The sequence below is a fragment of the Elaeis guineensis genome, chromosome 10, assembly GCF_000442705.2.
Source record: "Elaeis guineensis isolate ETL-2024a chromosome 10, EG11, whole genome shotgun sequence".
NCBI lineage: Eukaryota > Viridiplantae > Streptophyta > Magnoliopsida > Arecales > Arecaceae > Elaeis > Elaeis guineensis.
In genome coordinates this window covers 7,178,617-7,205,143 of record NC_026002.2, presented here as the reverse complement: position 1 = coordinate 7,205,143, position 26,527 = coordinate 7,178,617, and the positions used below count along the sequence as shown (strand labels likewise).

The following is a 26,527-nucleotide window of genomic DNA, read 5'->3' as shown; positions in this document are numbered from 1 at the left end:
CATATAAATACCCAACACAAAATCGTTGCCCTCGCCTAAGCTTCACTGTTCGGCCGCCCCAAGCCTCCCACCCGATTGATACGAAGGATCGAAAAAGCAGGGGAAAAACCTGTGGAAAACATAGGAAAAATCAATGAAAGCAAAGGAAAGATGGAAAAGTTCGAAAGATAAACCTTGTCTCACATAGATTGATATTTTTTTTTTTCGCTTCTTTTTTTTTTTTTCATTTCATTCGCTTTTTCGGAGATCTGTGGGGAAGGAGGGCACCTAGGGAGATCACAGGGGGTTTTAGGATTTTGTCCTAGTTGTGGCGGTGTGAGTTGGTCCCTTGAGGTTTTGAGGTAGAACCCTGTAGGGTTTGGGGGTTTTTCATCGGAGGGATTCTTCTTTGGCTACAAAATTTTCAATTCAGTTCTTGAAAAAAAAAAAAAAAAAATGGCGGCCCGCCTTTTTTTTTTACCGTGAATTGGGGAGTTCGGAAGCCGCCACGTTTCTGTTTTCTTTTACCTCTTGCGGTTCGCCGACATTTATTTATTTATTAAATAAAAACCCTAAACCCCTCTTTTTGCTCCATCCTCGCCTTCTATCTCTCTGAGTCCGACATCGTTGTGGCCTCCATCCACCCGCCGCCAATGGCGAAGACAAAGGCCCAATCGAAATCTTCGAGCAGCTCCAATTCGAAGAAGAAGAAGAGTGCCAAGAGCTTGCTTTCCGGCCCGGCGGCCGCCGCCATGAAGGCAGCGAAGCCTGTCCGGGCGAACCCCTTCGAGACCATCTGGTCTCGCCGCAAATTCGACATCCTTGGGAAGAAGCGCAAGGGTGAGGAACGCCGCGTCGGCCTTGCCCGTTCTCTCGCCATCGAAAAGGTACCCCCTTTACTCCCTCCTTTATCTCTCACCACTGTGTCCATCTCCTTTCCAGTGAATCCGAGTCTCATCTCTGCAGAACTTGGGTCTTCTTTTATGATTACTTAGATAAAGTTCGCTTCTTTAATGAAAAGAATGGTATAAGTTTATCAAGATTTATGTATGGCGAATTTCTCATGAGCTGGTGCTATGTTTTCCCGCTTTTTCCTTCTGGATCTTGATAACAGAGAAAGAAGACTTTGCTGAAGGAGTACGAAGAGAGTACCAAGTCATCTAAGTTCCTGGATAAGCGAATTGGGGAAAAGGACGACACGCTCCAGGAATTCGACAAGGCTGTCATGCGTATGCAACGTGAGCGTCAGGTGAATTTTTCCCCTTTTCTAAATATTTGTTTTTCCTTTATTAATTTGTATTTGAATTAAGCAACTTGATGCAGTTAGAGTTTCCTTTATATTGAATGTAGATCATCTCAGTTGTTTTGTAAACTGTGCTTGAATTGGAGTGTTTTCAGGTGTTCATGAATTTATACAAAATGTAGCTTATACAATTGCTCTTCGTTGTTTCCTGAGACCTCATTTTGTTTCCATCTATATTTTGTGTGCGATATAGTTTTCTTTGATTCATGAAATGTCCAGGGTTCATCCTCATTCGTCTATAAAAGTCGGCTGTAGGAATATGACAGTAATATCACTAGTGGGATAATGTCACAAGTACTTACAAAGAGATATTTTTATCCATTGTTTCAGAGTAATCAAATGCTTTAAAAGACTGTAATCGGGAAATAGGTGTCCAGGGGTCCGCTGGATGCTTGGGACTGCTCCTAGTAAGGCTGCAAATGGATCGGGTCGACCTGTGATCTGACCCACTTAGACCCGATCCAACCCATTTTAAAGGATCCGCAGGGCCGGGTCGGGTTCTAAAATTAGACCGTTCAATATTTCGGGTCGGATCTGGATTTACTGAATTCGGATTCGACCCGATCCGATTCAGTATTGAATCCAATATATAAACTATAAACAAATAAAGTGGGATTAGAATTCCAAATGTTCTTGTAGTATTATTATTTTTTATACAGTTTTTCTCAATTTGACTGTGAGATTTTGAGAAATTGCTTATAAATTAATAGTCAAGGTAAAGTAATGTTTATTTTCTTTTATCATAAATTTCGCATATATTGGTTTATCATATGAACAAGGCCTGACCAGAAGTTGGGCCCGAGTCGGATCCAAAATTTTTAGGTTGGGATCGGATTATACATGGACCCGACCCGATTCAATCCGATTTTCAATTGGGTTGGGTCTGGGTCCAACATTAGGACCCGATCAAGGGACTTGGTCGGATCGTGGTCACTCATGACCTGGTCCGACCCGACCCATTTACACCCCTAGCTCCTACTCAATGCAACCCAGGAGAAGTAAATTCAAAAAACTAACAAGTATAAGAATAAATTTTCAAAAACTTGTAAGAGGTCAAAAAATAAACATGATAAATCTCAAGTAATGTTGATAATTCCTAAATTATTAATCTTTTGGTCCTTTTAGAGAGTATTTGTTCCTTTTGATTTCTTTATTTCTTCAAGTCATGGTATATTACCTTGACATCGAGTTCACTTTGCTTCTCTTTATGGTTTTAGGAATAAAACTCTTGTTAATAATAGTAATGCAAAAAAAGAAAAAAAAAAGCAAAAAAGATGGGTAATGAGCCTGCAGGCTAACAATTGAGCCAGACCAAACTAAGTCTCATAACCATCAACCCCTGTTCAGTGTCTGAACAATAGTTTTTGAATTCAAATTTGTATTTGATGTTATTTTAAGCTTTTTCATATCCTTTCCTATAATTTATGCCCTTGTTACCTTAGGTGATCTCCTTCTTTTTACGCATTCTTAAATAGAGACCTAAGTACCCTCTCCTCACCCTCAGGTATTCATTATATATTCCTATATTGCATCAATCAATTCTTATGACTTAGTTTTTAATTTATGCAACTCCTACATCTTCCTTTATATACTTATTTTTACTTTATCTCTTATAATGATACCATGCTTCAATCTAACATTGCAGGTTCTCCTACATTCATTCATCTTATTTTCTTGGACCCTCGTTGTTATCCAGCATCTTGAGGCACAAAACATTGCCTGTCTTATTGTGATTTATAATTTATTTTTCCTTTAAAGTCACAAGTTATGTATCAGTTAGATACTTCCCAGGAACATCACTTTTTTGATTTCATCCAACTTGGTCTAATTCTGTTGTATATGTCTTTCTCAGTCTCTCTTTTTTATATGCTGTAGATACAGAGAACTATTTTATTTCTTATGACTGTCTTGCTATCACTGTTGGATTCAGTTATTGCAATTATTTTATGTTCACCAGCTGTTTCTTTAGATATATGATGGCTAACACATTTTCAGAGTTATTGGATGAATATGAGTGCAGTAACCCTTATTTTTTCAGTCTTCCAAGCAGCTTTCTCTTAAACCACTGTGTTTCATAATATCCATGTGTTTTTTCTCCAGTATACCCTTTTTTTTGTTTTTTGTCATTATTTCTCTTTAAGCAATTTTCTGTACTTGCTTAAAACCTAATGCTGATTTTTGGTACCTCTTATAGTTGAAGTTGAAAAGAACAAGCAAATATAATTTGTCTGATGGTGAGGAAGACGACTCTTCAATGCCTCAAGTGGATGACTTTGAGGATGAAATAGCTCCAGATGATGATGATGATGCATTTCTTGGGACAGAAAGTATGCATTTTCTTTCTTGCAATGCATTTAATCTCTCCTTTACCTTCGGTATATGAGGTTGACATCATGAATAAATAATACAAATAAATTCTAGTTGCTTCTTCTTAGTATCTTCTGAAAATCATCAATGCACTAATGTCCTACTCTTGTTTTAGTGTATACTTGGAACTAAACTTGATAAAAAAGAAAAAAGTACATTTCCTATCTTACATGTTAGTGTTATGTGTTTTGATGTTAATATTCAGGTTTTGTATTTGGAATTTTAAGATGAATAAATTATCTCACAAACATGGCACAGTCATTTTGCTTGACTTGCTCATTTAGAATTTTTTTTTTTACATAATTTGAAATGAATATTTTTAAAATCTTTAAACTTGTGATCTTGAATTTAGATTTGAATTACATTCTTGATTTTTTTTTTCATTCATTTGGTTTTATTTTGAAGTTAAAAATTTATTTTTATAGTTGTCAGAGGTAAATAAATCTTCTCTGTTGATTATTGTGGTGGTTTTTTTTTTTGTATGCACAGATTTGTGATCTTGTGAAATGTTATTTCTGTCCACTCAGAAAAGGTGAATAATTTACATTATTTGACAACTAGCTACCAAGGGAAATATGAAACTACAGAATTGACCGAATTCTGCTGTTCATGAATTCTGGGGCATGCCCATTTTGAAAAGATAGAAGAGGCTGTCCTAAATAGGATTTTTTGAAGATTAAGGACTCACAAAGCTGATAACAAATAGATGGGACAAGGTTTGATATTTATGATTATGATTACATTGCATTTGCTCACGGAATATGGGTAGCCAAGACTTCATAGGGAGGCAAAGCTTAGTGGAGGCTAGTGTGATGGCTTAGGTATTGATGTTAGAGATTGTTACCATTTTTTAACTCAAAAGGTGGAGGATCACCATGCAGTTTGATTCCTGGAAACCAAAAGGTTCCTTCTCACACTGTATTTTTGGGACACCTATTTTTGAGAGTTGAGCTGCCAAACAAGACTCCACACTGTGGAATGATAGTGAAAGGTTAGTGCAGAATAGGAGGTTTAAGTAGCATCTTCAAAAATCAGAAAGGATAAGATATCCTCAGTCATATTCTTTTGGGAGATTAGAGATCCGTTATATTAGGATATGAGCTGGAAAGGAACAAACTCCACATTTAGCAATCTGAATAAAAGTAAACAGGTGTTTTTTTTTTTTTTTTTTTTTTTTTTGTGATAAAAGACGTTTCATTATAGAGGGTTTGAAAATCCAAAAGTTGAAAAATCTGAGTTGGGCTGTATGGTGGCTCACTGGTAAGTTTCCCTCAGAAGTGAGAGATGTAGGCTTTGTCACTGCACTAGATTTTTTTTTTCTTTTTGTTTGCTTCATATATGATGATTACAGAGCCATAAAAGGATGTTGAAATTTTGTAAAGGGCACATGGTTTATGAGGATTATTGTCGCTGTTACTCTATAGGTCCTTCAAAACTCCTGCATTTATTATCTAGAAGATTTAGAGCTTTCCAATTGTTTTCATATGAATTGCAGCAAAGAAGAGGTTTGATCTTGTTGATGTTAAGAGGGGTGGAACCAAGATAAGTTGGCTAGGTCAGCCAGAAAAACAAAAAACAGTAACTTAAATATTGGAAAGCTATTTATTCTAATAAAATAACATTAGATTTGAACATTAAAAAGCACCTAATATTTTAATTATAGTGTTCTTGGTGTTCTCCACAAAATTGAAGTTGAATGCAAGAACAATAATGTCAATACATAGTAATATGAGATTTGGATAAAAAAACTAATAACTAATTGGCCAGTATTAATATATCTCATGTCAACGTATCCAAAGTTCTCAGTCCTAACAGGAAGTTAGATGTCTATCTTTGTTACAACTTAAAAACCTCAGTACTTTTAGGAAATTGACTTACTTTGCTCTCTATAACATGTTGTGACTTAAAATTAATCTATCTCATTGATAAAACATGATTAATGTGACATGAGTTCGAAAGATAAAGTGCCAAATAAATATTGCTTGTGAAAGAATATTAAACTAATGGCTAATTAAATCCCTCTTTTTTTCATCAAAATGAATTGCTAGCTATTAAGTACATCTCCAAACAAAAAAAGGGTATGGAATAATTTTTTATTCTTGGATAAATTTTCCTGCAAGAGAGAGGATACTGCCTTAAAGTGGTTTGAGCAACATAGAAGATTTAAGTAAGATGGAGGGTTGTCAACAATAATCAAGGATGCCGAGAGTCAGCCATGAGTGAATCATATCCAAGAGCCAGTGCGCATGCGAGAGAGAGAGAGAGAGAGAGAGAGAGAGAGAGAGAGAGAGATTCTTAATTCCAAAAGGATGAAAGGCATAGACTGTAGAGATTTTTTATTTATTTATTAAGTGGAAGTATCAGGAATAGAGATTGACATCGTGGTGTTAATGTTTAAGAAGGCCATAGGGAGGAGGCTATGTCTTTTAGTACTTATGGACAATCTGATATGATTTTGGGTGAGTTATCGAATGTTTTTTTTCTATTTCTTCTGAGAATGAATGGGATTTTGGATTATTGATTATGTGTTATTTTTAGAAAGAATATATCTCATTTTCAATCAAAATAGGTTTCTAAAAGGAAAGCAATGTTACGAGATTGCTATAGTAGGTGGTTCAGGGACTGGGATCCAAGGACCAAAATTAAGGCTCCATGGAAAGAAGGAAAGAAAGGATTTTAAACTAATTCTTTTGGCAATTTGAGAAAATGAAATCCCAAGTGGATGGTAATTGGGTCAGGTCAGACCAAATACGGTCGGTTCAAAAATCTGTCAGCACAAACCTGACATGTTTATTGAAAGGGTCAAAAATCCAGACCAAAACCTGATCGTTATTTTCCTAACAAATAAACCATCCCGACCTACAATGGGTTGAATCGAGTTAAATGGGTTCAGCATTGCCACTGGTACTTGACTATGGGTCCTGAAGATTTATTGCATAAACAAAGTTCTGCAGGTAATTGCTTGGAATTTGTTCACTAGAATATCAAAAATATGTGTCTAGAGTGATCAAGTGGATAAGTGTTTCTCAAGTGGTGTAACAACCACACACCTTTGAGACTTTCGGAAGGGTTTTTAGACAAAAATAAGCCTGCTAATATTGTGGTTGCATTGTTATGCAATATAATGCAGCCAGATGCAATAGATGGATGATGAAGAGATGCAACTGCTTAGCTGGATCATGAAAATATAAACTGTAAAGGATGCTCATGAGCCTGCAAATTGTCGATATGCTCAGGAGCTGAACAAATAATGGATAATGGAAGTCTCACTAAGCTGCTATGGCCATGTGCCAAAATGACTAGAGGCCCTGCTATTGGAAAGTACTCATAGTCTGTGCAGGTTTGGGAAATACAAGGGAATGGTATATCAGGAAACCTAGATAAAAGTAGCAATGAAGGACAAGGAAGAGCTTGTTTGGTCTGTGTAGATGAAAGAAGATTTGTAAAGCTACTTTTGATAGCTATTATTAATGCTTAATATGCATAGATGAGACTTGGCCCTCAGTGAACAATGTCAACTGGACACTTCTAAAGTAAGCGCTCCACAGCTCACTGTTATTATGTTTGTGAAAAGAGTTTATATGGTTAATTTGCCTCTTCACCTTAGGATGCATGTTTAATCCACAATTTGTTTTGTCAACTTCTAAAATGATATTCAACCTGTCTAGTATGTCTTTTCACTGTTTGAACTTCCCCCCCTTAATTACAGGGAGTGCAAATTCGTCAAAACATTTAAGTTTGCATCTCATGCCTGACTCGTCAGAAACTAGCTTGCCAGATGAAGAGGAAAAGGTAAGATTTTAATTCACTATTATAAATAATTCATGATCCTTGTTGATTAGTATGAACTTAATTTTATTGTTTTAGTATGTAATGTTTCTCAATGATTGCTGTTGCTTTTTATGTTCTGTTCTATTATTTTCTTATGCAACAAATTATATGATCAGTCTAAGTTGCCTCTCAGTAGATTTGATTTTTCCCTTTTAAGTTGACTCTATACAGGTGATATTTAATTTTATTTTGCATATTTATGTATAATGCTCTTAGGTGCTGTTGCCAAATTGGCATGCCATCTCATACATACACTTTCTATGGAGTGGAATGCTTCAGACTTGTTTTCGAACATTGGATGGGCTATAAGTTGATCAGGTCCATCTCTGATCATCATCAGCTTGATAGCTAACCCAATTGTGTAACCTATCACCTGCTGGAGTTTTAAAAGTAGGACAAATGACTATACAACTTGCGGAAATTATGGGTCGAACTATCAAAGTAAATGTAATGCTTGCTTTCCTACTGTTTACAGCTGTACAGAATTCCCAAGACAGAGAGCTAAAAGAGAATAGGGTTGATATCTATATGCTTTTTAGGGCTAAAATAGGAACAGTCATCACAGCATCCTCAGCATTATCCAAGCATAGACCATCTGAGTGGTGACGTATCTTTACTCTTAGATTATGCAATACAATGCTTTTTAAATTTGGATCTATCAGTTAAGTACAATGCCCTAGTGCTAGGACAGTGGGCTAATCTAATTCAAACAAGACAAGTGAGAACGGAATTTGGAGATCTATGTGAACAAGAACTAGTAACCTAATTACAAGTACACAAATATGCTACAACAATCTTGGGTGAAGAAAGTTACCAAGGAATGTAGTGGACCAATTCCTTAGACCCTCATACTATAGTCTCAAGATTGATGTTTGAAAAGAAATGGCGAGCGTAGAGACTTGAAATCCTGAGACCAAGGTATGCTGTGGTAGTACCGAGACTGGTACCGGTTGCTTGGTGGTATGGGACGGTACCATGTTGTTCTATTTCGGGCCGGTACCAACACAACTAAAGCTGGTGAGGGGGGAGGGCGAGGGAGAAGGAAAGAGAGGAAAACAGTGAGATGGGGGAGGGGGAGGCCGAGAGAAGGGGTGAGAGAGAGAGGGCTTTTGAGCCCCATCTCCTCTGACTGCACAAAAACTAGACAGAGCCCCTGTTTCATTGAAGAGAGAGAGAGAGAGATGGGGGGGTGGGGAGGGAGAGGAAGGGAGGTAGAGAGATGGTGAGGAAGAGGGAGAGAGGTTGAGAGAGGGCTTTCGAACCCCCTCTTCTCTGATTGCACAAAAATATAGGTGGAGCTCTTGTTTCAAAACGAAACAAGGGCTTCACCCCTTTTTCTTGAATTTTTGAAAAGCGAACTGCACGTCCCAACTTTACTAATTTTTTTTTTTTAAAAAAAAAAGTGAAGTCAACAACACATGCTGACATTATTTCGAAAGGGCACAATGGAAAAAGGGCCCCTTGGCCCTTGTTATGTTCGAAATAGGGGAATCGGGGGCCTTCCAATCCTCTCTCCCCCTCCCTCCATCCCTCTCTCTCTCTCTCTTCCTCTCCTCCTCTTTCTCCTGCTCCCTCTCCCTCGTTTTGCCAGATTTCTTGAACAGTGGGGTGGAGTTGGTGCTGGTCTGCCCCCTCTATAGCTTGGCACACCCCGAAACTAGCAGTTCAAGGCAATACAGCATTCCTTGCTAGAAATAATATGAAGTGGTCATCAAAGGTTAGAAGGGAGTGAAATAACTAAAAATAAGAAGGAAAATTTAATAGAACTAAAAAATGTAGGATTATATATACTTTTATATTTGGGTCATGTAAAAACATAAGGTAGACAAGAACGTTAACAACAGCGAAACCACCACCATAATTAGCAGCACATAGAATTATTAACCAGCACCAAAGATCATTTTGAAAACAATAGTATCCTGCTGTTTGGATCTGGCATGAGCTGTATGCCTGGCCTTGAGCTGTATGCAAGGTCTATTAGTTAACAAGATGTTAGGTTAAACATATTACAAGTTTGAAGGAAATTTGACTGGTTGTCCTTGGATGAAGGAGATGTCAGGCCTTCGTTTCAGGTTTTAAGGAAGATTTATGGCTAGCTAAACAAGTCAGGGTTCCGATTCATCTCAGGAGAGTAGCAGGTTTTAAGCTTAAAGGGACAAAGAATGGACGCTTTCTTAATAGATTGGTGGTGCTGCTGTTGTTGGTAAAGAGGGCTGAGAAAAGGGTCTGAAAGGGCTGTTTCTTACTGTAACTTGGAAGTTGATAATGGTAAACAGGAGATGGATTAAGGTCTTAATAACCACTGGTGTGGGGCTATTTTGTAGATTGGCAGATCAGAACTGGCAACAGATCAGCTGATCTGCTGTCTAGTTGTGTGTGGAACATGTGCAGATGCTATAATAACCATTTCATGAAATTTACAATGTGCAAAAGGATACATGCAAGTATCACTTTGAACATTTGTTCTGGTAATTTATATTTTTGCAGATAATATATAGGCCTTTACTAACATATGCATTACCTTTTTGCTGATCTTCTTCTTGATTTTCATAGTCTATAAAATCTTATGCCTTGGATTGTTTCCTTAGCAGAATGTGTTTTGTTCATGGATGCTCAGATGTTCTTTTAATTAACTTTTCTTACCCATTATACGGCAGTTTTAGTTCCTCACTGTGTCATGGTTCTGTGCTGGCAGACCTATAAAAGCAAGAAGCAAGTAATGTTGGAGATAATTTCAAAGAGCAAATATTACAAGGTAGTGTCTCACTGAGCCATTCTGTTGCTTCTCTAATTATTTAGTCCTCACTATATTCTGTTATTTTTTTTATATATGTCAGGAATCTGCTAAAGATTTATTATGTCTGTGATTGATGTCTTAGATTCATTAGTCAGATCAAATTTGCATAGGGTCCTTAGCAGTTCATATTTGCTCAGATGCTCCTCAAGATGTTTGACTTGTGTCAACAAAAGCTTAAATTTGTGTGCTAAATGCTGAAGCAAATACTGCTATAATTTCCATAAAGTGCTGTTATACAAGATGGAATTGGCTATAGCTAGAATCTGTTTCTTATTGCAAAGTTTTGGGGCAATGAGTCTTCACTTTGAAAGCTAAAATTTCTTTTTACTCCCTCTGTTACCTTCTTTAGTGAAATCATGGTTCATTCACTCGAACTTTGCTGTTGTGTTCTTTTTTCTTTTTAAACTAATTTTATTTTAATAACGTCAACCTAATGGCTGCACAATATATAGAGGTTCTTAGACAACCACCTCATGAATCCCTGAATACTAGTTGTATCTACTCAAAAGTGAGGGTGAACTTCCAATGTGCTTGAAACTTTGTGTAGTATATGCTGCACTGGTTACTGCAAGTGGTGAAGGTATAGGCTAGAAGGGAACCAAGGTCCGGTTTACATTCTTAAACAAGATCCTATAACAGCATCAGCTTAAATAAGGCCATTGGGTTCACATGGGTGCATTGACATTCAGATCTTATTGTGTTCCAGAGAACAAGTAAAGCTTGCAAGGAAATTGGTGAGTTCCTTCTTTGTAGACATGCAAGGCCAGGCTACAGTTGGCATTTCCCATGATCTTCCAGATATCAACTAAATAGGATGAGAGGTAGAGGATATCTGATTTCCCACCCATGAGATGATAGCAGAGGAATCTCCCTTGAGCCATACATGAGCTGAAGCCTGTATCAAATGCAGCTACTATATTCTTCCTATCTTTATATTCCTTAAGCTACCTTTTCTACTTGTCAGCAATGTGGAAACTTTGCACAAGTTCAATATGATCGGGCATCAATAAAAATTCAATATTATGTAGGAAAATGGTGAAGCAATCTTGCAGTACGCCATTGAATTTGACCTTAAGCCCCATGCTTTTCTTCAGCCAGTATTTGGTGAAACTGCAAGCCACATTATGCACATTCTGTTTGCTTGGAAGTTTGGGATACCCTGTGGAAGCTGTGGGCATTGATAAAAGTAACTTCTTAGTGGTGTTGCCATTGTCTGAGTCAATTAGCTAATCATCTTTTGAGTATCATTTGAAAGATTTTCATTTGTCTCTTTACTAATCTTTAAATCTGGAGAACATATACAACAATCCATGTATTTAAAGTAGATGCTTCAGTAACCGGTGTGACATTAGGTTGCTATGTTTATTTGCATGCAGGCATACACGAGGGGCTTATTTAAATATTTATAGTTATCTGGCCTGAGTCGCATATACATGTCTATGTATGTGCTTGTCCTTGTTAGCTGTCAAACATGTAACTTTTGTTTAGTGAAATGAACATGCCATTGAACTAAATATTGTTCAAAGTTGCAGGCAAGCCGTAAATACACATTTAATGGTGGTGTTAACAGAATATAGGACTTTAATGAGCTTTTCATAAATCAAAGCCAAATTAGGTCATGGGTTCTTACATGTTGTTCTTTCTGCAGGCACAAAAAGCAAAGGATAGGGAAGAAGATGAACATCTAATGGAAAAGCTAGATAAAGACTTCACATCCTTGGCCCAAACAGATGCTCTACTGTCTCTAACGCAGCCAAGTAAGATGAATGCTCTAAAGGCTCTGCTGAATAAGAGTGATGGAATACAGTCTTCTAAAGCATCTTCTGGTTCAGCAGACAAAGAATCTTCCGTTAAAAAGGTAAGCAGACCCTATGACTGTTTCTAAGAAGTATATTCTTACTTTATATGTTTTAGAATAGTTGGTAAAACTGCAAATCTAGCTTTTACTAAGAAGCATTTTCTTTATTTTGTTATCATGTATTATTTTAGAAGTATATTCTTAATGGTTGTTTAAGTTAAAACTTCATCATTTGCTAAACATTAATGGAAAGATGAATTCCTTGATGATTCAGGCTGATAAAATTGGCCCCAATTTGCTATCGAGGAACACTTTTTCATGCGATATTCTATGTGCTTTTTTCTGTGCGTTTGGTTGCTTTGCAATTTTGTGTCAGTGGTGGGATTGCTGCATGGCACATCTATTGTGGGATTCATGGAAGCCTTTAACTCATGAAAGCACTATGTTACTTTGATGTTAATATATATTGGGTTAGCTTATGCAGTAACTCTTCAAAATGTTGCAGTTCTGTTGGCAAAAATACTGTAATCTTGCTAGCAGAAGACAATTGCAGTTTAATAATTTATGTGGTACTATCTTCTTATATGCTAAAGCTGCCTTCTGCACCCTCCTTAGTTGTTTTTCAATTGTAGTAGGCAAAAAGAAACCCAGCTATATTATTTTTAACTCGAAAATCTTTTATTTTTTCCATTAACGGGTTATGACCAACTTTATCTTTTATCTATATTCGTACTTGTATCTTTTGTCAATCTGTTCTGTTATTGTCTGCAGGAACAACCTGATTCTTATGATAAACTTGTCAAAGAGCTGGTATTGGACAGGCGAGCTCAGCCATCAGACAGGACAAAGACTTCAGAAGAAATAGCCCAAGAAGAAAGAGAACGGCTTGAAAAACTGGAGGTTTGCATATGCTGTCTTATCTATAGTAGTGCATTAAGTTGCAGCTATGTTCTTTGAACAAACAATTGTTGCGACATGTTAGATACATGCTTAAGATTCGTCAATTTCAAGTTATATTTTCATATTTCCTAGGAGGAACGTCAAAAAAGAATGCTTGCTACTGATGATACCTCTGATGAAGACAGTGATGGTGGTGACAATAGCCATGAACCGGCATTGAAGAATTTCAGAGCTGTTTCTGGTGATGACCTTGGAGACTCCTTTTCAATGGATGAGAGTGTTGCAAATAAAAGTGGGTGGGTCAATGATATTTATGAAAATCAGGATGTGGATGATCATGACCAAAATGAAGTGAACTCCGTGGATTCGGAAAGCAATGACCAAGAAGGAAGTGATGATGATGATGATGATGATGATGATGGTGAAAGTGATGAGAATGACACCAGTGGTAATGACTTTAGAAGTATGTCCACCATGAAAGATTGGGAGCAAAGCGATGATGATGATCTGGATTTGGATGGAGAAGAAGCAGAGGGCCCTGATGAGGGAGATATGGACGTCAATAACAAAATGAGCATGGACATGCAGAAACAAGATTCATTAAAATCTCATAAGTTTAGTGCTATGGACAAACTGACTCCAACCGGACCGGAGGCACTTCCGTTTGTGATTGAAGCTCCAAACAACCTGACAGAGTTATGTTCATTGCTGGACAACCGTTCAGATACTGAAGTAGTTGAGGCTATTAATCGAATTCGAGCATGCAATTCCATTAGACTTGCAGCAGAAAACCGGAAGAAGATGCAAGTATGTTTCTATTGCTGTATAACAAGTAATTTTGTTATCTTTTCCTCCATAAGATATTTTTGGGATCTTGGAAAGACTACATTGTCTTTGTGAGTCAACATGCATTTTTTCACCTTTTTTTTTTTTGCAGGTTTTTTATGGTGTTCTCTTGCAGTATTTTGCAGTCTTAGCTACCCGAAGTCCTTTAAACATCAAGATAATCAAGTCACTTGTTAGACCATTAATAGAGATGAGTGCAGAGACTCCATATTTTGCGGCGATTTGTGCCAGGCAACGGCTAATACACGTCCGGACTCGATTCTGTGACGATATCAAAATCCCAGGTTTGGAGGACAACACTTTTGTATTTATTCTTATGAAATTATAAGTTGTATCCAGAGGAGCATTTGAGCTCTCATGGTTTAGCCTTAATCTAAGTTATTATTTATGTCATATTGTCATTGGTCTTAAATCTCTTGCTGACACCAAACCATTGTGATATAGCTGGATGGTTATGGTTATGTTTTCTTTTTGGGTGATATCTTATCAGGGAAAAGCAGCTGGCCAACTTTAAAGACTTTGCTTCTGTTGAGATTGTGGTCGCTGATATTTCCATGTTCTGACCTCCGCCATGTTGTTATGACACCTGCACTCCTATTGATGTGCGAGTATCTGATGCGTTGTCCCATAGAATCTGGTAGAGATGTTGCTATTGGATCATTTTTGTGTTCCATGGTGTTCTCGGTAAGTTTTTATCAGAGCCAATGCCATTTTTCCTTGTGAGCAAATATTTTCAAGTAGTATGCCTAGACTTGCTGAAAAAACAAAAGTTGTCTGCCTAGAGCCTTATCTCACTGGCCAATGACCTGGCCTTGGAAGATACTATGGCTATATAAATTTCGGAGTCACTAATGTCAGTTCATCGTTTTGTGGTTAGTTCATTATATTCTAGGATATACAGGTGGTCTCAGATTACATGGTGTTCGTCCTTATGCATTGAATACACCTAGGATGTGTTGGACACTTGTCTTAAGTATCATAATTTTTTGAAATGGAAATAGGCTCCAGAAAATTTTTGAGTACATTTGGGATGCTTTCCAAGTACAGTGCAGGAGGGGGGAAAGGCCTTTTTTCCTCTTTGGTGAATGTCAACCTTTAATTGTTGATAAGTTCGATGGTTAATTTAAAATTTTGTGATGTTGATATTGTTGTCTGGTATAGACTGTGGTCTATGGATTTGAATGATGACTCAATGGAGTTTGTGGATATTGATTTTATCATATGATAATGGAATATGGAGTATGTTATTCTCGTAACTCGTTGTGTTCAATATATTCTACTAATGCTTTTTACATGCATGTAAAGAAAAGTTATATTATTGATTTATTGTTGTAACCGGCCATGTCATATCTAATTTTTTCCAGATGTGTTGCATTGGCATATTTCTATCTTTTTGTTTCCATATCCCATTTCTTTGTCCATTCTTGAATGATTATTTTAAACTGTACATTTAGTAGTTGTTAATTGACATAATTTCTTGTATAGGTTACTAAGCAATCTCGAAAGTTCTGCCCTGAGGCTATAGTCTTTCTGCAAACTCTCCTAATGTCTTCTATAGGGTTAGAGTCTGGGCTGCAACATCATTCTCAGGTATATGTCGCAGTTTGCAATATTTTACTTGAACTAACGAATTTTCTACTGGGCAAGTAGGATATTATTAGGGTGTTTTCTTTATAGATGCTAAAGTAAAGGATGTGTTTCTTTTATTAAGCAGTTCATCCATCTTAAGGAAATTAAAGGACTGAAACCCTGGCTCAGTATCCGTGATCAAGTGTGTAGTGTACATCCCATTGATTTCCTCAAGGTCATGGACAAGCAAGCTGACTCTCCTTTTTTTGCCTCTGATAACTTCAAGTAAGTCCATAATTCTAGTAGTCAGAATAGATGCATAACCTTTGTAAGCATGTTCCTGTTTTGATTCCACCCCCCTCCCAATGTCTTTCTAATGACAGGGCCAGTATGCTACTGTCTGTGGCTGAAACATTGAAAGGCTTTATCAACATATATGAAGAATTAAGCTCCTTTCCAGAAATATTCCTGCCAATTTCTGCATTGCTGCATGAATTGCTCCAGAAAGCTAAGTTACCAGGCATGTTACGAGGCAACATGGAAGATATTATCGACTTAATTAAGAAGAAAACTGATGAACATCACGTGCTGAGGCAACCACTGCAAATGCGGAAGCAAAAGCCAGTGCCAATCAAATTGTTGAATCCAAAATTTGAGGAGAAGTATTCACTTTTCTTAAAACTAATATTTTCCCCCATTGTTGATACACAGTTTATTATTTATTTCATTTGTTAGAAAGGGCTACAATTTGAATCTTATTTGCACTGAGTTGTTTAAATATAGGTGGATACTTTTCAGAAGGGCATTTGTAGTTTGTATTGGTTCTAATAGGGTTTTGTAAAGCTGAGGTTTTGTGTGGATGCCCAGCAACCCCATCCGTAGGATATGCCCCACAAAAGCAAGCATGCCGCATAGACAAGGATTAGAAATCAAGAAACGGGATAATTGAGATGAGGCCATTGGTTCCCTCATCCACACATCTTAATGATACTTGAATGCATCTTAAAAAATGATTTATAATATCCATATTATCTAGGAATAGTAAAAATTACGATCTCCTCCCATCCTCTCGGATTTCCCCATCTTCCCATGTCCTTTCTCGATCCCTTGTCACCTCATTGGGAAATATCATTAGTATAGAGTGCTCAGGCATCCAAATAGGTCCTTCATACTTTCTCTGAATTCAATATAGCACTGCCAAAAAAAATTACATATATAAATTAGAAATAGAAGTTTTACTTTAGTTTTCTAAAGCTGTTATTATTTGCCTAAGCTGCAATTTGTTGACTTCTTCCTTTTTGGAAACATTGTGCAGCTTTGTCAAGGGTAGAGATTATGATCCAGACCGAGAAAGAGCAGAGAGAAAAAAGATGAAAAAACGATTAAAGAGTGAAAAGAAAGGAGCAGTACGTGAACTACGTAAAGATAATCATTTCATATTTGAATTGAAAGAGAGAGATAGGATGTTGGAGGAAGAGGAAAGAGCGGAGAGGTATGGGAAGGCAATGGCCTTCCTTCAAGAACAAGAGCATGCTTTCAAATCTGGACAATTAGGAAAAGGAAGGAAGAGGAGGAAATGATTCTCCACCTGATATTTCTCTGCTGTACATACTCTTGATCATTTTGTCATGCTGTCAAGCTTTCTAAAGGTATGTCAAACCTATATTTTTCTCTCTGCCTTGGTTTTGCGCTTCTATGTTACTACTAGCACTGTCATTTCAGGTTTGTATCAATTTTTTCATTTTATGAACTTGCAAAAAAAAAAAAAAAAAGCAGATGGTGCGCTTAGATTTTTTTTTTCCCCCCCTTTTGGGAGGGAACATATTAAGAGACCTTTTGTATTTTTAATAGCTGTTAGATATTTATTGAAACATGCATGAATGAAGCAAATGTCATGTGGACATCTGCTGAAATGGGATAGAGAAACTCAAGGAAACGTCTTTGTTGCTGGCATTACAAAATATAGAGGCCAGGTTAAAGAAACACTAGTATAATATTTAAAAGCCTGTTTTAGTGACACATGATATATTGAGAAGTATATTGCAATCTTCCTACAATTTATGGAATATAATATGTAGTGGTCATCTGGTGCAGTTCTCGACAGTTTAAAGTAAATGCAACAAGAATTTGTACTGAATAATGAAAAATTAGTATAAACTTGAAAATAAACAGCTAATGAAGAATGTATGAGACTTGTAGCTGTAACTAAAACGCAATGTGCACTGTATTGTGTGAATTAGTGGTAACAATTCTTGGCTTAGCAACTACAGGTTCTGGTGGTGCATCCCTGAAAATTTGGATCTGGATAATTACAGTTCAGGCGGGTCTTCCTTCCTTTCTCTCAGAAAACCTGCACTGTAGTATATGCCACAGACAGCCCACCTGGTCCTAGTCAGGCTGCTTGGTCCCTCACCAGGCAACAGCAACCTGTAGTGGCCAAGCATGTGATTAGGCCCCACACAGAGAGATTCGGATACTTTTTAAGCCTAGGCATATATCTTTCATGACAGTAGGATGATCATGTTCGAGTTTATCCTGAATTTTCATTGGATGATGGCAACTTCAATGATATGGAAATAGTTTTACCATAGTATATTCAACTATATTTAGCTTGTTAAGCCTAACTGGAATTATAACCAGATTTCTTGCTCAAGAAGGCTGTTAAAATTATAAAAACAGCATTGATATCTCTGCTTTCCTGCGCCAATCCTCCTCTTTGAAGAAGAATTTCATACTGAAAAACCTGGAAGAAAATAAATCAAGGGAAATGGTAGATTTGAGGAATAACGCTTCAATTGAGTCAAATTAACCTCCTATGATCTTTTTGAAACATAAAATATATAAAAATCACATCACTGAAAACATAATGCCTTTTACTGGTGTTTTGTTTGAGGAAAAAGGAATCTGAAAATTTATTATTGTATAATGTGATATCACTACCAGATGAGGTAGGACATTCTATTTATGGAGTCGACTTTATTCTTGTCCCACACACACTATCTTTTCATAACAAAAGAAAGCATGATCTGTCGTAACTTAACAATCAACGTTTGATTCTCATGGAACCATATATAGAAAACTCCAAGATTATTCTTAAATACTTCATAACTTGAGGACTCTTTCATGTCCACAAAAATAAGATGTTTATTTATAGTCAAAATAAAATTTTGAAACACTGAAAAACATATCGTGGTCAGAGAAGCACTAAGCTTCCTAAATATGGATATGTTGCAACTTAAATTATCCTAATGAAAGTTAAAAGAAAATGAAGACAACAAAACATCAATAGTCACCCTAGATGGTCCAACTAGCATGCCACAGGTATCATCAACATAGATCAAACATAAATGACAAGGAGCAAAACCTTGGATTGTCCTCTATTCAGCAGTTTAATTATGTTGAATATAACCTAATATAAAAGCTACCAACCTGTCTTGTATGTCCAAATGGATTAGAAATGTTCACATTCAAGCCTTTTGGCTTGGCAGTGGCTACCACTTAGTGTGATATCTGGAATGATGTGTGGGTGTATCTATAACCTAGTATAAGAGCCGCTAATCGGTGGCTTTCTTCTCACCTCAACCTCAAACACCTACTAGCCCATGCTTTGAGGACTACAGTGGGACCCATTGGAAGGGCCCCCCATTGTACCAATTTTCAGAACAGGTAACAAATGAGGGATTGAATGCTATCATACTTTGTAGATTGCTCTGCCACGTGTCTTTGATTGTTGAATCTAGGGGGGGACCTGCCACTAATGGTTGAGTTCCAGTGGGCACAGACGACTATAATTTTTTTCCCAATAATAAACCACATGATGAACAAAGAAAACTCCATGTTGTTGACCATCAATGAGTCCCAGGTGTACTCATCTCTCAGTATTGCTCAGACACAACTCTTTGTGATATGGCTATTTAGTCTCCACTTCTGGGGCATGGAGAAAAAAGTTAGTTGGACAACTGAGTCTCTCTTCTGGGTGTTTAAATCAACTCAACACCATCGAACCACATAATCTCTTATAATGAAATGTAACAGCCATTAGACGTTTCGGAAGTAGCAGCTCTTATAGCAGATCATGGCAAAAAAAAACTATGGATGAACTTGAAATATTTAAATTGACCTACCTATTTTTCCTTTTGTTTTGATGTTTCTTATGAAAACTGTAGCAGTTGGGCTGTATTTTATATGCTTCCTTTTTCTTTTATATTTTCCAAACTTGCTTGTGGATCCAATTTTTTCAATCCCAACTTCCAGCTAGAATATGAGAAGAATGGTATTATTCCTCTCCAAAACAGAAACATTAAAAATTAGTTTTCTTATTGAGATCATTTTTTTACTTACACAATATTAAATGAATTGATACAGTGACTATTATAATAATTTTGGGGCCTCCCTATTAAGTTATATGTACTAGGCGCTTAAGCAACAATAATTAGTTAATTATTATTTTACCATGTCGCCCATTATATAATGGAGTAATGGTTAATCATGATCATTGATGATTGTTATATTCTAAAAAAACAAATAGAATCATATGGTAGGGAAAACATAGGTAGTAAATTTGTTGGTGCGATCAAGAATGATGACCTCATGGGCCATCATCTATAGAAGTACTATGGCACAATTGATGTATTAAAATGCATGATGGAGCATTTGATTAGCGGTCATGGTATGGTCATGGATGTCATTGGATAAAGTGATATGCATGACTCTTATCACATTGGGTTTAAAGTCAAACTTCTTCTATCAAGGGAAAGAAATGTTTTTTATGAATGGTATGTAAATCCATCAAAATTGTGGCATCATCTATAGATGATAGTTGAACTTTGGCCGTAGTTCCTACACAAGGTCTGTTGGACTGGTACCGAGGCTCTACTAGCTAGCGATTGGTTCGGTATGGTACTAGAAAGTGCCTTATGGCACCAAGACATTCTAAACTATGGGAGGAAGAGGGAGAGAGAGGAGGGGGGGCCGGGGGCGGGGAGGCTTACCAGCTGATGGCGTTGCAATGTCAAAGAAGAGGGACATAGAGAGCAAGCATCCGATCGAAAGAGAGAGGGGGGAGGCTTACCAGCTGATGGCATCATGACATGGACGGGAGAGTGAGCAAGAGAGTGGGGGGGAGGCTTGCTAGCCGATGGCATCATAGCATTGAGGAAGAAGAGAGCAAGCAGCCATCCAGTGGAGAGGGAAAGTGAGAGTGAAAGTTCCCACAAAGGGTCTCAAACCCTCGAATCGGTGGAGTTGTCTAACCGAACCGATCCACAATGCTGAACTGTCCCGACTTGATGTCGTTTTGGTTTGGTATAGGTAGAACTACCTGATTTGGGTGAATTTGGATATTGCTGGTTCTACACATGGGCCTTCTTGCCTTTTGGTGACTTGGATGCATCCAAGGCCGATGTTTGTTTTCAATTACTGGTCCCTTATGTTGGGCCACTAATTACAGCCCATGCAAATCAAATTGTTCTCACCATGACTGGGTTCAGTTAGGTTGTCTGACTTGAATGGTAGTGGGCTCCACAAATTTCACATGTCTAAGCAAACTATTTTGTGGACAACTGTTTCCATCTCATGGTCCTCTCCTTCTTGCATTTCATGCTCTTCTCATCTCTGCTAATCAAGTCTTTGCCACTTAGGGACTCTAGGTCTCCCATGCTGAAATGTATCTCTTTCACTATCCCGAAGGGATTTGCTTTTCTATTGGTTGTTGACTTGTTTCTACCTGCAAATAAAGTTGTTTGAGCATTAGAGAAGTAATTTAAATCATTCACCACAGGAGCAGCTCAATTAACTTGGGGTTCCAAATATCGATCATGAACTGAATATTTTTTTAGGCGTAAATAGGTTTGCCACATTTTTTTTAGCTTCTTGGTTTTACTGGAACCATACTATGCATGCCATCCATGTGTTTATGTGAATGGTCCATCCAATTTTTGTTGTGGAGCTATCCAATCTTCAAATGGTATATCAATTAAGCATGCATTTATCATTAGTATTAATATTTCATGCCACCCATGTTGTGTTTGTCAAAATGCCTATTGTCCATTGTATTTCTATCATGGAGATCATGGAGGAATGAGTATGTGGCAAAGAACATTTTTTCCCAATCACCCACTAGTACATGCTAATTGAGTAGTGTCCCTATATATGCGCATATATACATATATGCATATATACATACATGCACACTTACGTGTTTCAATACATATATACATATATGTATATATATATATATATGTATGTATATTTTGTAGATATGGTGCAACGAAAGGAAAAAGATCGAAAACTTTGAGAAAGGCAATTTAGATTAGTAGTTTGAATATCGTGACTTGGGTTGAACCATCATGGTGTCTGGGTCACCAATTCTCAGTTCTTAGTGGTTCAACCAATGTTGTCCTGTGGTTTGATTGATCAATTATCCTCTTTTCAAGTTTCTGTATACTTGGACCAACCCATTCCGTAGATTTCTCAAATTCCTGCCTAAGGTGGTTTTTCTATTATTCTTTCACCTTCCTAGGTCACAGATTGAACTTACCCTTTTTTGGATGCACTGCCTCACCCTGAATCCACTGAATCTCAATCTTCTTACCTTAGTTCCGACTGGATGTCTCGCCTTCCCTCGATTCCAGGCAAATCTCATTGCTTGACCATGGTTCTTGCCTGAATATTGTCTCCTAGCCTCAAATCCCATTGGATTTGCCCACCTTGCTTTGAAGGCCGCTACATCTGGTTGCATGCCACCTTGAGTCCTGCTGGATCTGGCTATGCTGCCTTGAATCTACTGGTATTAGCCATGTGCTTGAATCTTGTTGATCTAGCCTCAAATCCTTCTCTTTCACTTGAGAGTTGAACATGCTGAGTCAAACTCCTTTCCGCTGGACAGTCTTTGCTTCTGTCATTTGGGTCATTGAGTTGAATGTGTTTTGGTAATTTTTGAGCTTTGGTTTAATTTGACCCATAAAGCTAAAAGATGATAAGTTGGACAGCTTAACTTGAATGAGTCAACCAGGCTTTAGAACACTAATTGAGATGCAAATATTCTTGAGAAAGCTAGTACAACTGAAAATTTTATTGATTATGATTAATTTGCTTTTTCTTTAATTTTTTTGTAATTCCAGGCATGATGATTATACCTTATAACTAAATGTTTAAGTATAAAATAAAGAAGCTAGTATTTGCATGATAAGGTGCAACATCTCCAACGTGTACCACATGCCTATCCACCCCTTTTTAAGTTAGAGGTGGTCTTATAATGTTGAAATCCTAGTTCATTAAATGTTTCATTCGCTATAAGAAAAGCTCTTTTGTTTTGTATATCACAGATCATCAACTGAACTGAACCTGAATCACCTTATACTGGGAGCACCCTAAGAAATTTTGCACTTTCTTATTCTTTTATTGGCCTTTGCTTGAATACATGTATCATTTGGAACTGGTGAAGTCTGATAGACTAGAACTCCCTTGGTTTCTAAGATGACTCCTTTTCTGGTCATTTTTTCTATGTGGACCCTAAATTGGGTGACCGATGTAAATAGAAAAAGGGTCATTAGACCTTATACATTATATCTAATCCATAATACACACGCATGCAACCTGTATGCCTGATTAAATTGGTTACATTGGTGGGAAATAAATTAAATATTAGAGGGAAAGTAGGTTATTAGAACCTCCACTGTGGCACATACCTGCAGTTTACATTTTTGGCCCTCAAGATGTGACAGACATGCTTTTGCCTTTGCACTTGAGAACAGTATATAAGCTGTGACGGGCATGCCTCCTGTGTCTGGCAAAAGCAGGGAGAACTTTTCCAATTCTTATATATGATTCTTCTTGACTAGCTATATGGATTCGCTGGAGTTTCTGTTCTTCCACAAGCTTTTGCAATAGCTAACATGAAAAATTTCTACAGTAGTATTAATATGTAAGATTATCAGTATTTCCTATTTTATGTAGCATATACTTGCAGTAAAACAGAAACAATAGAGTTATTTCATCAAGTGTTATTTGTTGGCATTTTCTTGATCCCGTAAAATTTAGTGTTTTAGCTGCAGAATTCAATCTTACATGAGTTTTTGTTCCTACTATCTTTGTTTAGATTTAGATTACTTCCTAATTAATTTACTAGCTTATAATAGATTTTTCAGGGTGTATGTCAGAAAATATGGTATCACAGCAGAGCATCAACATGATATGGTGGTTTCCATAGATTGAGGGGATCAACAAATTGCTGAGCTTCCTGTCTTGACATCCTTGAGAACTCGAGCAGCTCTCTCAATAACATGTGTGACTAATTCAATTCTTCACCTGTTCCACTTTATGCTCGAGCCAATTACCATCATGAGTTACATTTCGGTACAATTGTCTCTTTGGATAATTCTATATTTAATATTTAATATTTTGTAATTACTGTCATCTATTTGCTCATTAGTGATTAGATGACAAAAATATGCTCATTGGTGGAATTAAATTTTTCTAGTTGATTTATGAAGTTGAAATTGAATGTTTGTCTTAGATTTTCAGCCTCCGGAGGGGAATTTTAACGGATAAAGCAAACAGGTACTTGGGTAAAAATTCGTCATTCACATGATCTGTGACAAATTCAAGAAGGATTTGTACTGATTAGTAGCAAGTGATGCAGTGATTGAATTTCTCAAAACTCTATCATTCTGGGAATCTGTTACCACCAAATATTCCATGCGAACTCATTATCTGATCTGTGTCATGCGTTGCCTTTATCACTGCTGTGTGGCTTTGTAGTGTTATATAACATTGAGTAATCTGCTAAATTGGAGGACATGGTTTGATTCCGATCCAGAGAAATAGATATTGATTTTAAGATTTTAAACATTGGACAACTTATGCATATATAAAACATATTTAATAATTTATTGATGGATCTGATTTTCCCTACTCAACAATACCTGATCAATCACTGGGTGAGAAATCAGGTCCATACTGATTGTATGTTTATATTGTATTAAAAATATATTTTTTTTGATCAAAAGCAGGAAATAGTGGGGTAAAACATTTGTGCTTTTGGTGGAAAAATTTTTGATTACTGTAAATATCGGTTAGTGATTGTTCCATGTAACATATAAATTTATCAACCAAAATCAGATTTTTCCCTAGCCACAAATCTTCTAAGTAACAATGGTCCAACTATGGTGGAAAAATTGCGCCAAATAATCGTTAACTTTCGGTTGTAAATTGGCTGGAGGCGGGCTACCTTGTTTTCTTGGTAACTCAAATGTTTGTGGAGGCTACACTGTCAGAAAGCTAATCTCTGATATTATTGCACAATTTTTTTGGAGAGAATCGAAGGGAGTAAGGTACTACCCCTGTAAATATATTAGATACTGCTTAAATATTTACAAAGGTGGTTTGGGTGGGGGTGGGATTATAGCGAGCGAGGACATCTGTGGAGAGGGTTTGGACTGCTCCCTCCCTTGACTAGCCTAAATCATCTGATCTGCACTGAAAGTCGTCAGCTCTGTATGGTTGGTATTTTTTTTTTTTTGATACAAACAGATGGTCATACCATTTTGGAATGAGGGCAATCTATCAAATTAAGATATAAAATATTTCGTAGATCGGACGGACAAAGATCTCCTTATCTTCAGATTTAGTCTTCGGAGTGTTATGTGACAAATGATATAATCCAGTTGTCGCACTATTTGCCTTCCGATAAACATGATGGATCAATAATGTAGCACAGTGATGAATCACAGCCTAAGTATTATGAAGGAGAGGATGTACCTCAAGTTGCTTCGAGTTATCTCGGATCTAGCCAATGATAATAGCAGAATCATTCTCAATAAAATCCTCTCTGCCCACAGCTCCGATCTGACGTAAATGATGTTTGTCCAAGTGGCATGCAGTTCTGCATTCGAGACTGAAGGCTCAATAAGATGAGAGCCTCTGCAGCCAACAACCTAGCATCAAGGTTTTGGATAATGAAACCTGCACCGCCCCTACCATCTCTGTACTGCCGTCAAAACTTACCTTAATAAATTTTGAAGGAAGGGCCTTTCCAGAAATAAAGATAACCCTACAGGTCGCTGTAGGAGCAGCACACGAGTCCCAGGTATCGAGGATGTCAAGGGATGGGTCTACAGCATCGAACTGATAATACTCGGCAACCAAGTAGGTAGCTCTCTCCAGTATCCGGTGAGCAGGTACCATCTCGTTTTAGAAAACTAAGCTATTTTTGAAAAATCAGATCTGATAAGCGAGATAAACCATCCGACTCTTCTAAGTAGAGGTCATCCTCTCAATCATACTCTGTCGGACTATGCTTAGAAAGGGCTCTAACTAAGAATCACCTCTCGTCTCCCAAGGCTGCCCGCCCACGTGTCTCCAGATCACCCTCGCTCTAGGGCACTACAGCATGGCATGCACCATGGACTCATCCTCCAACCTGCACATCAGGCACGAGATCGAAAGCCCATACCCCTATCCTTGAGCAGCGTACGGTTGGGAGCCGGTTCCAAATAAGCTTTCGGAGAAAAAATCTTACTCTAGGATAGATGGCCGCTCTCCAAATCCAAAGAGCCTCGATCCTTCTATTCGATGTCGGTCTACACATCCCAGACAACTCCCTTAAGAGGACTGTAAGGCAATAAGATCGACCCCACACCCTCAAATCCTAAGTATGATGAATAGGAATCGGGATGACTAGAATCCAATCAGCAAGTGGTCTTCCAAATAGATGAAGAATCTCCTGAGCTGTCCAACCTCTACCATCAGCAGCAATCAAATCACATGCACACAGCTCACCACCCACCTCGGTATTGATAAAAGTCAGCCAGTAAGAGAAAGGCCGAAAATTCAGATATCATGAGTTACATCCACTAAAGTCTCCTCCCCAATCAACCATTTGATCTGAGGTAAAACACAGGCCCACAAGTGCATATCTCCTTCTAGAAGGAGTAGCCCTAGAAGGTCTGATTTGGGATCTCTAACTCCACATCCCATACCGAGCCCTCATCACTGTGCTTCACAAGCAATTAGATTGGATAATGAATCTAGCTGTATGTCTGACGATCATAGCCTCCCTCCTAACCAACAGAAACTGAATCTCTAGATCTCTATCCCTTAAAGGCTGGCAGATCGTCTCCAAAGACAGTAAGTAGAC

The 26,527-nt window shown here is 37.5% G+C and overlaps 1 protein-coding gene across 3 annotated transcripts; it reads left to right on the top strand.

The window, feature by feature from the left end:
* The first annotated feature begins 458 nt into the window (after positions 1 to 458).
* LOC105053439 (uncharacterized) lies at positions 459 to 23,904 on the top strand. Of its 3 annotated transcripts, none has more exons than XM_010934590.2 (15): positions 459 to 866; positions 1,094 to 1,228; positions 3,477 to 3,609; positions 7,359 to 7,441; positions 10,176 to 10,235; positions 11,926 to 12,135; positions 12,847 to 12,975; positions 13,108 to 13,782; positions 13,913 to 14,105; positions 14,312 to 14,505; positions 15,307 to 15,411; positions 15,536 to 15,675; positions 15,774 to 16,052; positions 16,706 to 17,039; positions 23,538 to 23,904. In XM_010934590.2, the coding sequence occupies exons 1-14, from the start codon at positions 633 to 635 to the stop codon at positions 16,968 to 16,970; spliced, it is 2,835 nt and encodes a 944-aa protein (XP_010932892.2). In that variant the 5' UTR covers positions 459 to 632; the 3' UTR covers positions 16,971 to 17,039; positions 23,538 to 23,904. The 3 variants fall into 3 exon arrangements, with proteins under 3 accessions (XP_010932892.2, XP_010932890.2, XP_010932891.2); XM_010934588.2 differs by having other exon boundaries at positions 495 to 866; positions 15,533 to 15,675; XM_010934589.2 differs by having other exon boundaries at positions 495 to 866; positions 15,533 to 15,675; positions 23,529 to 23,664.
* The last annotated feature ends 2,623 nt before the right edge of the window (positions 23,905 to 26,527 follow it).